Source organism: Zootoca vivipara, chromosome 4 (genome assembly GCF_963506605.1).
Source record: "Zootoca vivipara chromosome 4, rZooViv1.1, whole genome shotgun sequence".
In the NCBI taxonomy this organism is placed as follows: domain Eukaryota; kingdom Metazoa; phylum Chordata; class Lepidosauria; order Squamata; family Lacertidae; genus Zootoca; species Zootoca vivipara.
This window is the reverse complement of record NC_083279.1, coordinates 91139634-91156128: the sequence shown is the minus strand read 5'-3', so window position 1 is coordinate 91156128 and position 16495 is coordinate 91139634. Positions and strand designations below refer to the sequence as shown.

Below are 16495 nucleotides of genomic sequence, written 5' to 3'. Positions count from 1 at the left end.
TTCTCAGAAGCAAACAAGAATTACGCTCCGCTTTATTACGCATGGAGCATAAACGTCATCAGCTGAATGACGGGTGCCAAAGGCCATTATTCTAGCTCATCAGGTGCACCACTTCCTAATGCATTTCTGAAATGCAGTAACAGAGAAAAAGGGTGGCTGAGGGGGTCTATAAAGCACTGGATAATATGTGAATTAAATGCATCCCTAAGAGCATTGCAGAGGTAGCAGAATGATAAATGCAGGCAGAGGAAATCAATCTCGGTATTGGAACACAGCAGACTGTTGAGTGTTTTGAACCTGCTAATGTTTGGTTTTTTTAAAAAAAATATTTCAATACGATCCAAAACAGAGAAAGCTAGCCAAGATCCTTAACTTTTCTATACCCCACCCCACCCCTTCTATCAGTGGTAATAAAAGCAGGCTATTCATTAGCAAGAAATCCAAACTAGATCCATTCAGTTCACAGCAGGAGCTCCCAAACTAGCAATTAATGGAAGCATTGGTGTGGAAGTTGTTTTCCAAATGCCATGGTGCTTCATTTTTTTTCTGGTGCTTCACTTTGTTTAAAATGTGAACAATATCTTTAAAAAAGAAGAAGTTTAGACTGCTGAGGAAAGGTTAGAGGAGCTACCTGGAAGAGAAAGAGCCATTGCATTGTCCACAGTTGCATCTGGCCTGCTGAAACTTGAGTTCCCCCAGCCATCACCACCTACCCTGAGTCATCACATGGCTAGGGAGTCATCACATGGCAGCAACATGGGAATCCTGGGTAGACCAAATAACACTAGAACACAGGACCATCGAATCAAGTTGAATGATGGGAAGATTTCAGACAAACAAAAGAAGACACTTCTTCACACAGTGCATCGTTAAACTATGACATTCACTCTCGCAAGATGTAGAGATGGCTGCCAACGTGGAGGGTTTTTTTTAAAAAAGTATTACACAGATTAATGGAGGTGAAGGCTATCAATGGCTGGGTGCTTGTGCTACTTCCAATGGCAGATTGTCAAGATGCCCCCCCCTTTCTGAAGCTTCCATCATTCAGCTTCATCAAATGACCTAGGCTCCAGTATTATGAGAGAGAGACAGACAATGCATGTTTGCTTTTCCCATGTCATATACGGTATAATCTTTATATACCTCTATCATGTCACCTCCCACTTGCCTTTTTATCAAAATTTTAAAAGCCCAAATATCATTCAAGCCTATGATATTTTAGCATTTGGTGATACACTGAAATCCTACCGATTTCACTGGGTAGGTAGTAGATTGCAACTAACTTCCTCTGGGCAGAACTTATGGTTTTTCAGAGACTGCAAGACCTTTAGATCATGATCAAGCATTCTTTAGCGCCTCAGACCTTGCTTCCCCCCCCCCAGGACCAATTGCAGTCATCAGCAGTCGTTAACAGCCATCTACAGGTTTACCACTCCCATCAGCCCATCACCCATTCCCATCACCCCCACCCTCTGAATATACATAAGGGTTTGGTGGATTCTGTTTCAGTGTATCTGATGAAGTGTGCATGCACACGAAAGCTCATACCAAAATAAAAACTTAGTTGGTCTTTAAGGTGCTACTGAAGGAATTTTTTTATTTTTATAAGACATCTGATTCTGTTGGGAGCCACCCAGAGTGGCTGGGGAAACCCAGCCAAACGGCTGGGGTATAAATTAATTTATTATTACTATTACTATTACTATTATTATTTTCTACCGTGAACTCATGTTGTTGTTGTTTAGTCGTTTAGTCGTGTCCGACTCTTCGTGACCCCATGGACCATAGCACGCCAGGCACTCCTGTCTTGCACTGCCTCCCGCAGTTTGGTCAAACTCATGTTCGTAGCTTCGAGAACACTGTCCAACCATCTTGTCCTCTGACGTCCCCTTCTCCTAGTGCCCTCAATCTTTCCCAACATCAGGGTCTTTTCCAAGGATTCTTCTCTTCTCATGAGGTGGCCAAAGTATTGGAGCCTCAGCTTCACAATCTGTCCTTCCAGGGAGCACTCAGGGCTGATTTCCTTAAGAATGGATAGGTTTGATCTTCTTGCAGTCCATGAGACTCTCAAGAGTCTCCTCCAGCACCATAATTCAAAAGCATCAATTCTTCGGCGATCAGCCTTCTTTATGGTCCAGCTCTCACTTCCATACATCACTACTGGGAAAACCATAGCTTTAACTATACAGACCTTTGTCGGCAAGGTGATGTCTCTGCTTTTTAAGATGCTGTCTAGGTTTCTCATTGCTTTTCTCCCAAGAAGCAGGCGTCTTTTAATTTCGTGACTGCTGTCACCATCTGCAGTGATCAAGGAGCCCAAGAAGGTAAAATCTCTCACTGCCTCCATTTCTTCCCCTTCTATTTGCCAGGAGGTGATGGGACCAGTGGCCATGATCTTGGTTTTTTTGATGTTGAGCTTCAGACCATATTTTGCGCTCTCCTCTTTCACCCTCATTAAAAGGTTCTTTAATTCCTCCTCACTTTCTGCCATCAAGGTTGTGTCATCTGCATATCTGAGGTTGTTGATATTTCTTCCGGCAATCTTAATTCCGGCTTGGGATTCATCTAGTCCAGCCTTTCGCATGATGAATTCTGCATATAAGTTAAATAAGCAGGGAGACAATATACAACCTTGTCGTACTCCTTTCCCAATTTTGAACCAATCAGTTGTTCCATATCCAGTTCTAACTGTAGCTTCTTGTCCCACATAGAGATTTCTCAGGAGACAGATGAGGTGATCAGGCACTCCCATTTCTTTAAGAACTTGCCATAGTTTGCTGTGGTCGACACAGTCAAAGGCTTTTGCATAGTCAATGAAGCAGAAGTAGACGTTTTTCTGGAACTCTCTAGCTTTCTCCATAATCCAGCGCATGTTTGCTATTTGGTCTCTGGTTCCTCTGCCCTTTCGAAATCCAGCTTGCACTTCTGGGAGTTCTCGGTCCACATACTGCCTAAGCCTGCCTTGTAGAATTCTAAGCATAACCTTGCTAGCGTGTGAAATGAGCGCAATTGTGCGGTAGTTGGAGCATTCTTTGGCACTGCCCTTCTTTGGAATTGGGATGTAGACTGATCTTCTCCAATCCTCTGGCCATTGCTGAGTTTTCCAAACTTGCTGGCATATTGGGTGTAGCACCTTAACAGCATCATCTTTTAAAATTTTAAATAGTTCAGCTGGAATATCATCACTTCCACTGGCCTTGTTATTAGCAGTGCTTTCTAAGGCCCATTTGACTTCACTCTCCAAGATGTCTGGCTCAAGGTCAGCAACCACACTACCTGGGGTGTACGAGACCTCCATATCTTCCGTGAACTCATAAGGTGGGCTTTAGCTAAACACTTGCCCTCAGCCTTAAGTCTCCACCAGTAACATAATATTGGTTTCTTATACAGAAATATTAAAGGAACAAAGTATTCTGTGCATCTTCAACATAGAAAATGTTGGTAAGATTTCTACTGTTCCTATTATTGCTGGTTATTGGATACACAGTGCATAAGATAATATGTGATGTTTTGGTGACATGGTATACTTTAAGAAACACAGTCAGGTGTCACAAGTCTCCTTGAATTCAAAAGGACTTACATTTGAGCAGACGTGATTAAGGCTGTGCTGCTATTCTGTTCAAATAATCCCATTTAATTCCATGTCCTGATAGCGCCATGAAATAAAGGAGTGCTTTTACTGACTTAGCAGACTGTTAAATCTACCACTGTTATCTGATCATAGCAAATCCTGCCATTGTCCACCAGAACTGCCATTTGTGGTTATATATACTTTTATACAGAGCTTTAGATTGGAGATGGAGATGCAGCCACCTTGGTTGTTTCCTAAAGGACTTTATTGGCAGTCAAAGTGTGTCTGGATTTCAGGCACTTGAAAGTAAAGGAGAACCAGCGTAGTGAAACAGAGAGAGTGCTGGAACGCCCAGAAAATGTGGGCTGAGATATCTTCTTGGCCTTGAAGACTACCAAATGGCTGTGGACCAACCACCTTTCTGAGCCAAATCTACCTCACAAGGTTGTTGTGTCAACATAAAATGATGCTTTCCTTAGCTCTTTGAAGGACAAGATGAAAACATGTCCTTCAGGAGGTCAGAGTGAATGCCCCCCCAGCAGTTAGAATCATAGAGTTGGAAGAGACCAAAAGGGCCGTGCAGACCAACCCCCTGTCAAGCAATCCTGACAGATGGCTTAAGACCTCCAAAGAAGGAGACTCCACCACACTCCTTGGCAGCAAATTCCACTGTCGAACAGCTCTTACTGTCAGGAAGTTCTTCCTAATGTTTAGGTGGAATGTTTAGGTTTTAATGTTTAGGTTTTCTACCCTGACACTGCCTAGGCTGAGAGCAGTTGAGCTGTGATTGTAAAAACCATCACATGCCATCAAAGCATTCTCTAAACTTCTATGGACAAAAGCTTGCAAATGGGAGATGCCATAAAGAAATAACGTTTCACCTGATCTCTCTAATTCTGTGCCACCAACACTGCTTGAGCCAGAGAATAACCCTGATGGATCTCACCAAAGGTCTATCTTGCCCAGCATCCTGCTCTCCACAGATGCCAACCATATGCCTTCAGGAAGTCCACAAGCAGAGCATGATGTCAAAAGCCCTTGCCTGCTGCTGTTCACCACCCAATGGAATTCAGAGATCTGCTACCTCTGGTCCTAGCCAGTGAGACTAGCTCCATCTCCTTCATATATCTGCCTAATCTCCTTATAAGAAATACCTGCTTTGTCCATTTGGCACATGAGAATGCCTAAGCCTTTGAACGCTGGGTGCCTAACTACAATGCAGAGTGCATAAGATTGGTTCTCTTCCATCTGGCAAAGTGGTGTTGTGTCTATGAAAGAATATGCTATAATAAATATGTAAGGTATCTGATTGTTTTTGCTGCAAGACATTAACCCCTCTGGATTCCCATTCCGCTTTTTCCCAATTAAGCATAGCAGTAAGCAACTGGGTTGAGGGTGGCCAGTGTTTGCTATCATTCTGCTATGTTTCCTCACATCATCCAAATATTAATGACGAGTAGAAGGAGCAGAGCTTAAGTTGACAAATGAGGCTGCTGTTGGTCTTTATGTTTCCTATCCCTGAATTTGCAGGGCATAGCCCCATAGCTAATGGATAAATGATTTTGCTTGGGACGCAGGTGGCACTGTGGGTTAAACGACAGAGCCTAGGGCTTGCTGATAAGAAGGTCGGCGGTTCGAATCCCTGCAACGGGTGAGCTCCCATTGCTCGGTCCCAGCTCCTGCCCACCTAGCAGTTCGAAAGCACGTCAAAGTGCAAGTAGATAAATAGGTACCGCTCCGAGCGGGAAGGTAAACAGCATTTCCGTGTTCTGCTCCAGAAGCGGCTTTGTCATGCTGGCCACACGACCTGGAAGCTGTACGCCGGCTCCCTCAGCCAATAACGCGAGAAGAGCGCCGCAACCCCAGAGTCAGTCACGACTGGACCTAATGGTCAGGGGGCCCTTTACCTTTAAATGTTTTAGCTAGGATAAATGATTTCCTCCTGCAGTAGCAGAGCATCTGTTTTGTGTGCAGGAGGTCCCAGCTTCAATCCCTGGCATCTCGGGGTAGGGCTGAGAATGCTCCCTGTCTAAAATCCCAGAGAGCAGCTGACAGTCAGTGTAGGCAATACTGAGCTAGAAGGACCAGTGGTCTAATTCAGGGGGGGGGGCAGCTTCCTCTGTTCCTACATACACCACAAGCCTAGATGCATCGGATTAGAAGTCTCATTGCTTTCAATAGCATTTACTCCAAAGAAAATGGGCACGGGATTGTGGCTTTATTTCCGCCTTTTATCCATACTCTTCCCCCAAAGCCTTTCCTTGGAAGAATTGTCTTCTGGGTCATTCATCATCTGTCTTGTCCACCCCCATTTCCTTCCAGTTTTGTCAGCATCTTTCGTCAAAATCCATCTAGCCGACACACGAGTGGACACAGCAATTTAATAAGAGAGCCTGGGGAAGGGGGGGACAGAATGATAGGCCCCAGGGCTGTGATAATATGCTTTTCTTAGTACATCCTGAAGAGGTTTAGGCCTTTTAAGTCACAGCACACACAGCTGAGTCATGTTCAGTTTTGTTATCCATTACAACTCATCAGGGGCTCTTTAGTCGTGCTATATTAACCAATTTCCCTCTGTATATTATTGTACCTGGTCCCTCTTTCCTCTGAGTTAGATGCTGCCCTCATTGAGTTCTCTTATTATCAGCCCACCTCTAAGCATCAAGATCATTCTGAGCATCTCTTATCTTAATGCATCCCGGGTACATCCTGCTTTTGCAGCACCCACTACAGCAGGAGTACATCAGAGCCCTCTACATGCTACTCATGCAAAAGGGGCAACATGGATACAATGGGGATGCTCGGCTGTGCATGGTTCTCCTCACAGGATCAGGCCCATAACCCATGTTGTCTAACATCCTGTTCACACAGTGGCCAACCAGATGTTCCTGGGAAGCCTGCAAGCTGAACCTGAGCGCAAGAGCACTCTCCCCTCCCATGGTTTCCAGCAACTGGTATTCAGAAGCACACTGCTTCCACCAGTGAATGTAGAACATAGCCAACGTGGCTAGTAGCCACTGGTAACCAAGGATGGGTAAATCCGCCAATTTCATTTTCTTTTAGATTCAAACTCTTGCAGCAGTTTGATAATTTCTGCTTTGAAAAATCCTCATGAAAACCTGGCAGCATTTGAGTGTGCCTTCCTCCTAATAGACACATTTTGGCATGCAATTTATATTTGTAGGCAAATCTTTTGGCATATATATTTTTATAAAACTTAATGCAGTTTTATAGGTGATGATTCACCAATATATGCAATGTATGGATACTTTCTCCAAATACATGCAGCTGTTGGCTAAGGAACTGCATTGCAACATCTGGAGAAGCGGAAATGTGCAGGCTTCGGTTGTTTCAAGAAGTGCAAATTAAGTAGATCTACATTATTAATATGCAGTACAAATTTATTCCTCCATCTGTACCTGGATGGTCAGGATTCTAAACGTTGTGTGGAACCTACATGGAAAGAAAAGGCTCCCAACTTCAGAATTTATCCCACAATATGTGAGAAGCCAGGAGCAACCAGGAAACCTTGTGGGCAGTTTGTACTCATGTTGCCTTTTGCATTACTAGCATATGAAAATGGGGCCTGTTATTATAATGTTGTTTAGTCGTTTAGTCGTGTCCAACTCTTCGTGACCCCATGGACCATAGCATGCCAGGAACTCCTGTCTTGCACTGCCTCCCGCAGTTTGGTCAAACTCATGTTCATAGCTTCGAGAACACTGTCCAACCATCTCGTCCTCTGTCGTCCCCTTCTCCTAGTGCCCTCAATCTTTCCCAACATCCGGGTCTTTCCCAGGGAGTCTTCTCTTCTCATGAGGTGGCCAAAGTATTGGAGCCTCAGCTTCACGATCTGTCCCCCCCTTCATGGATCAATGCCTTGTCGTGGCGAAGGGGCTTGAATAACTCAGAGAAGCCATGAGCTATGCCATGCAGGGCCACCCAAGATGGACAGGTCATAGTGGAGAGTTTTGACTAAACGTGATCCACCTGGAGAAGGAACTGGCAAGCCACTCCAGTATCCCTGCCAAGAAAACTCCATGGACAAAGACAACAGGCATATAAAAGTTATGATAATAGAATCATAGAATTGTGGTGTTGGAGGAGACCCTGATGTTCATCTAGTCCAGGAATCACAGCTAACCATCCAACCTCACAGATGACCATCCAACCTCTGTTTAGAAACCTCCAATGAAGGTGAGTCCAGCATTTTCCAAGGGAGGAATAGGCCTAGTGGTGATCCCTGGAGAAACCGGCAAGATGCCAACCCCTTATTTGGTCCCTTGTGTCCTTTCTCTCATTTGTGTCTAGTATTCAGTCATGATGATGCTTCAAAACAATATAGGAAGCTGCCCCAGTGCAGAGGCGTAGTAAGCCCAGGTGGTACCCAGTGCGAATTTTTTTTTTGTCAAACCCCCCCCCCCAAAAAAAAAACATGCGGCTCTGGCTCTGGTGAAAAGTGAAAAACTTGAATTGCAAAAAAACTAGAGTTTACAGAACAAAACCGACTTCAGATATGAAATCAGCATTAAAAGAACATATGAGAACAGTTGAAAAATCTCATGCAACAGAAAATTAAAAAAATGTTCCCCAGTGGGGGGCACCGAGTGTCAGCCCCCTCCAGGGTAGCACCCGGGGCGACCACCCCCATCGCCCCCCCTTGCAATGCCATTGCCCCAGGGCAGGTCAGAGTATATTTGTCCAACATACATAGCACTGACTATTCGTAAAAACCTCAAAGAGCCATTTGGCAGAATGACATCATAGAACAACACAAGGACAGTCCTGCTGGATCAGACCATAGACATTCCAGTATGTCATGTTCTCACTTTGGGGGGAAAAACCCACATGCCCATGGGGAAGCCCGCAAGCAGCACAGCGGTACTCTCCCCTCCTGCTGTTCCCAGCAACTGGTTTTCAGAGGCATACTGACTTCAACCATGAAAGTAGAACATAGTCATCATAGTTAGCCTTTCCCAACATCTCCTACTTGATCTTTAAACATATAGATATCATATTATTATTTTTTGCTGCATGCAAAGCCTGCCACTCTTCCACCGAGATATGGTCCCTCAGCAAAGTGCCCTTCCTTGTCTAATTTCCCAAGTCTCTCTCAAGACAAGCGGATGCATTGCTCAGTGTTGAATTAATTCATCACTTATAGCCTGCTCTCCCTATCCCTGGGACACTTCATAGGTTATAAGTTACATGCAACGGACAAAACACATGTATGCATTCTAAAACCTCATACACGTAAAAAAATAAATCCTTAAAAACTTTCATGTGGGACACCAAAAGCCAACCCAAGCAAAGAAGCAGTGTATACCACCTCCAAATGGTGCTCAGAATTCAGGAAGTCAGTTTCACAACTGTGTGGGCATTTCCAGGATTGTTATAGTTTGGACCCCCAACATCATCAGGAGAGGAGGAACAGCCAAGGCAACTGCAGGGCAGGTAACCTTTTTGCCATATTTCCCTGCTCTGCAGTTGCTGATGTGCTCCCTGGAAGAAGAGAGCTGTTGGCTCATCCTCAGAGGACCCACTCAACAATGTTATGCAGCAGCTGGCATTGACCATGGATTTCTGGGTTTTTTGAAGGAATATTTTAAAAAATAATAATCACAGGGTTGATGTGAATGATTTCTGGACTGGAGCGGGTGCTGATGTTGGTCTTTTCTTTCTGTCTGATGATTAATGGATGGGAGTACTGTATTGTTCTGTTCCTTGTTGTGAACATGCTGCCAAATGTTTTCTATCAATTTTTTGAGGGCTGGGGGATGCTTTATTGCTATTTTCAATAAATTATGTAGAATATTAATGTTTTATATGCATATTTCCCCCCAATGTAAGTTGCGTGAAGACTGTTTGGGTGACAAGTGACTGATAAGTTCAACTATCTATCTATCTATCTATCTATATCTATCTATCTATCTATCTATCTATCTATCTATCTATCTATCTATCTATCTATCTATATCATCTATCTATCTATCTATCTATCTATCTATATCATCTATCTATCTATCTATCTATCTATCTATCTATCTATCTATCTATCTATTATTTATTTATTGGTCTTCACTGGAGCAGCCACCAAATCTCAACCTTAAGATAGATAGATGATAGAGTGAGTGAGAGAGAAAAATTGTCAGAGCTTTGCTCCGAAATTGAAAAATCTGTAGGTATTATGAGCAGCAGCAGCAGCTGTACAGACCTCCATCCCCCACCCTCTGATTTCATATTGAGAGGTGATGACTCTTTGAGACTACTTATGCTTCTAACCAATTCCCTGGTTCTCTTAGTTGCCACATGCCATGTTCTCCATTTGCCACAGAAATTGAGTGCACGTGTTTCAGGGGTGGGTTGAAATGTGGCCCTCCAAGCCTCCCTGCGTGGCCTTCAAAACTTTCTCCAGGCCACACTCCTCACTGGCCCTCTTTCACTCAAGCACTTTTGCCTAGCTGGGATGTGGTCCTTGGAACTCTGGTGATGGCTCTCTCTCTTTCGTTTGGAAGAGACAGAGGGGCATGTGAGTGCATGCAGAAACTACTCTATTTTACAAAAGCAAAATTAGCATGTGTTGCTCTGCTTACTTTTTCCTCCAACTTGGCCCACTATGGCTCGGTGGCCTTCAAAGGACTGTCAGAATGGATTGCAGCCTCCAGGGTGAAAAATGCCCCCCACCACTGTGTTACATGATGTATGCAATCACTTAGGAACATAGGAAGCTACTCTATAGGATTGTAAAGGTAAAGGGACCCCTGACCATTAAGTCCAGTCGCGGATGACTCTGGGGTTGTGGTGCTCATTTCACGTTATGGGTCAAGGGAGCCAGCGTACAGATTCCGGGTCATGTGGCCAGCATGACTAAGCCACTTCTGGCGAACCAGAGCAGGGCATGGAAATGCCATTTACCTTCCCACCGGAGCGGTACCTATTTATCTACTTGCACTTTGACGTGCTTTCGAACTGCTAGGTTGGCCGGAGCAGGGACCAAGCAACGGGAGCTCACCCCGTCACGGGGATTCGAACCGTTGACCTTTCGATTCGAACCGTTGATCGGCAAGCCCTAGGCTCTGTGGTTTAACCCACAGCACCATCCTATAGGATCCACTCTATAGGATTATCAGACCATTAATTCACCACATTGACTAGCGGTGGATTTCCAGGGTCTCAGACAGAGAGATCTTTCCTACTGCCTAATCCTTAACTGAAGATGCCAGGGGTTGAATCTTCTGCATGCAATCCATGCCCCACACTACTGATCTCTGCTCCTGCTGCAGTAGTTCACAGAATTCTTGCAATCACATCCAAGAACAGACATTTTCCTAGCAGTTTGGTAGAGGAAAACATTAAACCATTCTTGAAAGTTTCACTCTAGAAAATGAACACAAACACACCCCAAATCCTCAATACACCTCTCCAACATTTAGACATTGTTGGTTTCCATGCATCCTATAAGATCTCCCAGAAAAAAATTAATGGATTTCAAAATCCAGGACATATTGGGAAAGGGGCAGGAAGTAAATGATCTATATATTTTTAATATTTTTTTAAAAAAGGATGAAGAGTTGAGAGACCAACAGACTGAGTAGCGTAAGCTCATGCCACGATAAGTGCATAAGAAACTACCTGATGAACGGATCCTTGGTCTGATCCAGCAAATGTAAGAGCAGCTCTGCTGGACCAGGCCAATGTCCCATATACCATAGTTCAGCATGCAGTTCTCACAGTGCCAATCAGATTCTTATGGGAAGCCCACAAAGTAGGACATGGATGCAAAAGCACTTTCCCCTCCTGTGGTTTCCAGCAACTGGTATTCAGAAATATGCCTCTTACCCCAGATGAATAGCTGTTGATAGCCTTATCTTTCACTGATTTGTCTAATCCTCTTTATAAATCTGCTAGACTCTCCAGGGGAGAAAAGGCTCTTTATATTATTGCTCATTTCTTTTACTTGCCCGTACCTTTCTGACTACATCCTGAACGCTGAAAACTCCAATATTTGTTCTGGGAGATCTCATAGGAAAGGGGGGAAATACATATATAAACATCAATGACATCTAAAAAGTGGAGAGACGCGCTGGTGGTGGTAGAAAAGACATTCATTTCACAGGGAGACAATTTCAAAAAATGTTTTCATATCACATGTTGCTAGACCACAAGGGAAATGTCTCTTTTTATTAGATTTGCTCACTAGAATTCTATGAACTTGCTGCAAAACAACAAAATCTCGCAACACAAGTTTGTTCAATTTCGCATGGCTAATATCAGAAGGGCATGGAATGTGGCTGTCAGTCTCAGATAGATTCCCATTGGGGAGATATCTGGAGAAAGGGCCTTTCTTTCAAAAGTGATGGAGATTGTTGATGTGTCTCTCCACCCCCACCCCCCTTATTAGCCTCTTTTCATTGCCTTCTCTCTTCTGTGCATGCACACTGTCATGTAAGCTGGCTCCCAAAACAAGCAGAAGCATTTCTGTTTAAAAGAAAAGAAAGAAAAGAAAAGAAAACAGAGAAGGAGAAGTGGTAAATGGAACAAGGGCTGCAAAGCAGGGTGCACAAAGAAAGTGCTTCATGCGATGTTTGTGTGTGGGAGTGGTGGAGAGAGAATATCAATGGCTATTTGCCAAGGAGGTGCATCATTATACTCGAGGCATCTGTCTGCTTTAGAATGCCTGGAGCTGGGAACAACATAAAAGGTATGTTATCAATGCCCACTGCTCTAGGGAGGGCAAGGCGTTTATAAAATTCTGAATGGGGTGGGAAGAATGAATAGGAAGAATATTCTTCTCTCTCTCTCTCTCTCTCTCTCTCTCTCTCTCTCTCTCACACACACACACACACACACACACACACACACACACTGGGTCATTCAATAAAAGTAGTTGTCAACAGACCCAGGAATAAGGAGAGGAAGTGTTGCTTTTCATTACTTTCTTTCAAAAGGGGGATTGGGCCATTCACAGGAACATGGGAAGATGCTTAAATCAGACCTTGGGTCTGCCTAGCTTCGTTTCTGAAGAAGTGTGCATGCACACAAAAGCTCATACCTAGAACAAACTTAGTTGGTCTCTAAGGTGCTACTAGACTATTTTTTAATTTTTTTAAAATCCACCCCCCCCCCTAAGACTGTGCCAGACCAACACGGCTACCTACCTGAATCTAGCTTAACATTGTCTATGCTGGATGACAGCAGGATTTCAGACTTAAACATTCATAGCCCTACCTGGATATGCTGGGGATTGAAACTTGCACCTTCTGCATGAAAAGCAGATGCGCTGCCATGGAGCTGTGGCCCTTCCTCAATTCATTCATTAAGGGTGTATGTATCAATGGGGCTACTAGCCATGATGGAGCTTCCAGGTGCTGGGCATGGTCAGAGTAGTTGGAGGGGCTGTTTCCTTCATGCCCCTGCTGTGGGCTTTAATGGGTATCTGGCTGGCTACTGCTGGAAATGGGCAAGATAGCATTTGAGTGTGATCCAGTAAGGCACTTTTTATAGCTTAAGTGCACCCTGGCTACTTGCCATTTTTAGAGACAGCACACTGGGGCAATTGAACTGCTGGTCTGACTTCATAAGACTTACCCTGCTGTGTGCACTGCTGTAGTGGTTCAGGTAGTGGTATCACACTGTAAACCAGCAAGCAGAATTTTAGAAATAATCATGCTCTGTCCAGGGCGGTAGTGATGGGAGGACCCATCAGCATGCAACATTTTGAAAAATGAATAATTCTCTCACACTCTACAATTATTTACTAGCAAAAACTCAAAGATGCCACCATACCTTGGGCTCACATTCCTCATAAATCACCTTCTATGGTTGCTCTGGATCGTGGAAATTTATTCCGGCCAGGTGAATGAGCAATTGTGTGCAGGGTCTGGCTATCAGGTTGCCCAACACAAAAGGAATACCAAAGAAATAACCAGACAAATTCTTTTGATACATCAAAGACCATAGAAACCCTGGGAGTTGACATATCTCAGCAGTGAAGGTGCTCACAATACACCTTTATACTTCTCTCCCCCACCTCCTTAACCCAATGCTTACGAGTTCTTCAGAACATCAACCATCCCACTCTGGGAAAAAGGATAATGCCATTTAGCCGATACCGTGGAACTCTGCAGAGCTCATGGCCATCTTCTCTCTCCCCTCCAAAATCGAAAACAATCTTCATTCCTCTTATTCCTCCCTGTTGTCATGACCATAAATTTGAAATCACTAAGTGCTGTCCTTAAGGGACAGATCTGAAACAAAACCCCACCACTAAGGTTGATTGCTGGAAAATGTATCATTTAACACAAAGCCATCACACATTCTGGTATGGGAAGATGCTGGACAAGCGGCAGGGGTGAAGTATAAATAATATAACAGTGCATGTTAGATAAATTAGGCAAGTAAGGTCAAAGGGGCAGCTTGTGGGTTTTGTTCTGTTTGGTAATCCTAGCTTCTAGCCCTTTAAAGAGGTGTATCACAACTGCACTACGTTACTGCAACAAGTATCGAGAAATACAAGTGTCAGACACAAGAATCTCCATTCACTTATATCACATGCACATGTGGCACCAAAACAAGGGCATATATCCTCTGATAAATCATGCAAAGGAAGAAAAATAGAGTCACTTATTTAAGAAGCCGTATAGTGTAGAACTGCAACAAGTTTACCCGTGCGCTCTTTCTCCCCCCTCCCCACCACCCCTGAGTGTCAACACACACAAAGGCCAGATGCACAGCAGATTATTTTGTCCAAAAAGGAAAAGACAAGGTCCTACAAAAGACTTTCAAAAGAAATCACCTGCTGAGGATTTAAATGAGACCAGCCAGGGAAGGAGAGGCTGACATGGGTGAAGAAATAAATAGATACAGGAGTCGCAGTGCGTTCCTTGAATTAATCACATTACACCGTTAAGCAGGTCGTGTTTTCGACTGGCACAATCAGACACAGCACAGGACACCGAGAGACCCGCGGGTACCAGCAGAGGCTCTCCTTCCCTTGGTAGCAACATACCTTCTCTGCCTTTGCTTTCCTGGCGTTATGGACAAACCTGCGTCCCAGCTTCTTCGCATACCAGATCGAAGCCAGCATCGTAGGCAGCGAGGATTTCCCCCAGCCACACCGACAATAAACTTCCACCGGAGCTCAGAGGCAACAGTGGCAACGGCTCAGGTCTTTTCACTGTTTTGCTACTGCCGCTTTTGTCGGGTCTTTTTCAGTTCTAGTAGCTGACTGTGGTGGGGAGGAGGGGGGAGGAGGAGGGAATAAGTGAAAGGGAGGGGAATAAGGTTCTTGTGTGTGACCAGCAGGCAGGTATATTTACACACTGCCCGCAGGAGGTCTTTGGGTGAGGAATCTTTGCACCCAGCTCACATCCAGGCTGCTAAGTGTCTGTCTGCAGTTCTTTAGCAGTGACACCACAAACTACATGTGTGTGTGTGTGTGTGTGTGTGTGTGAGCATGAAAGGAGCCGCAGTAGACTACCGAAGCACAGCACTCACCTCCTGCTTCTCTCGCCTGCTGAAATTTAACTCCTTGCTTCTGTTTCTGAGTTATGCAGCTAAGAATCAGAACTACATCTAACGGCAGCTCAAAAAGAGCACGGGGGGGGGGGGGGAGAACCTCCCAGATATGTGATGTTGCGGTGAGAATGAAGTACATGAGGATTATTATTATTTTTAATCTTTTTTCATAGCTTGCCCAGTTCTCAAAGGCCCAGGAGAGTAGTTGTTTAAAGCACAAAACATAATTACGACACTGTCTCTTGGCCGAACTCCTGCAAACCAATCCTGCCCAACCTTCCTCCCTACTCGCTAGGGAGATCCAGCTACTCCTAACTCACTCCCAGTCTTCTAGCTCTCCCCTGGGGGAAACTATTAACACCCATCCCCCATAAGCCCATGCCCACACATAGGGGTTCAGAGCTAATCCCAACATTTTTTTTCTTTGTGCTCATCTTCCAAAATGATTTTCCTGCCAAGCACCCTCTCATCTGCACCTTAAAAAACAGGTGGTGCGTGCTCACAAGAGTTTGGTATTTTTTTCTTTAAAAGCGTGTAAGAGAGGGAGAATGGTGAGCACAGGCTAGTATAAGGTGTGGGTGGATCTGTTGATTTCTTACAGTTTCTCCCCACCCCCTAATCTTAAGTTCAGTTCTCCACATCAGCCTGTGAAAAATAAAACTCACAATCATTTTAGTGTGAATTTCTTCCATTTCTTCCATGCAATTTTTCTTAATGTACTCAGCTTTGCAAGCAATTTCCCCAGAATTTAATGCATTTTAAACGTTATTTTCACAAATGTATGCCTTTTTAAAATGCGAACTTTACCCTAGTATATGCACATTACTGGATAACTGCCTTGCAAAATTCAGAAACCTGCACATTTTGAAGGATGACTGTGTTTCAGTATGTGCATCATTTTCGGAGGGTGTAAATTAGGTAAGTCCACCTCGATGTGCAAACTGAATCAAATCTCTTCCTTACCCCTAACTGAAATATTCAAATTCCCTTGCCAGCTTCACTTCCCACCTTGCAGACTATCCAGCTTCAGAGAGCAGTACTTAAAGGTAAGAAAAGAATAACCACAAAACACTATGGATGATGAGACACATCCATTCTGGACTGGTGATGTGCAATGGGCAACTTCTGGCCCCTCAGAAGCAGGTGCCTGTGGGGGTCCTGGCTCCAGCCCTTACAGGACCTAGTGGCAGCCTTGGAAACAGTGGTCTCCTTATCTCCAGAGGTCAGCTTGATGCCCTCATCCCCTGCCAGAAAAGTGATGCAGAAGTAGAACTCTGCTGAACCTTCATAATGGGAGATGGGGCCAAAGCAAGTGTGACTCCAAAAAACATGCATTCTGGAGGCAGTATCCCTCTGAATATAAGTTGCTAGGAATCACAGATAGGGAGAATGCTTGCGGGCTTCACT

At 44.3% G+C, this 16495-nt stretch overlaps 1 protein-coding gene across 7 annotated transcripts in view; it reads right to left on the bottom strand.

Annotated features, from left to right (window-relative positions):
- DLG2 (discs large MAGUK scaffold protein 2) overlaps nucleotides 1–16495 on the bottom strand; it is an 863264-nt gene that overhangs the window by 355653 nt on the left and 491116 nt on the right. The window contains exon 1 of one of the 7 annotated variants that reach the window (XM_060273905.1): nucleotides 14580–14802. The exons of the other annotated variants lie outside the window; for them this stretch is intronic. Coding sequence (XP_060129888.1) covers nucleotides 14580–14657 — 78 coding nt within the window. The 5' untranslated portion in view covers nucleotides 14658–14802. Of the gene's footprint in view, nucleotides 1–14579; nucleotides 14803–16495 lie in introns of those variants that run through there. 7 annotated transcript variants of the gene reach the window in all.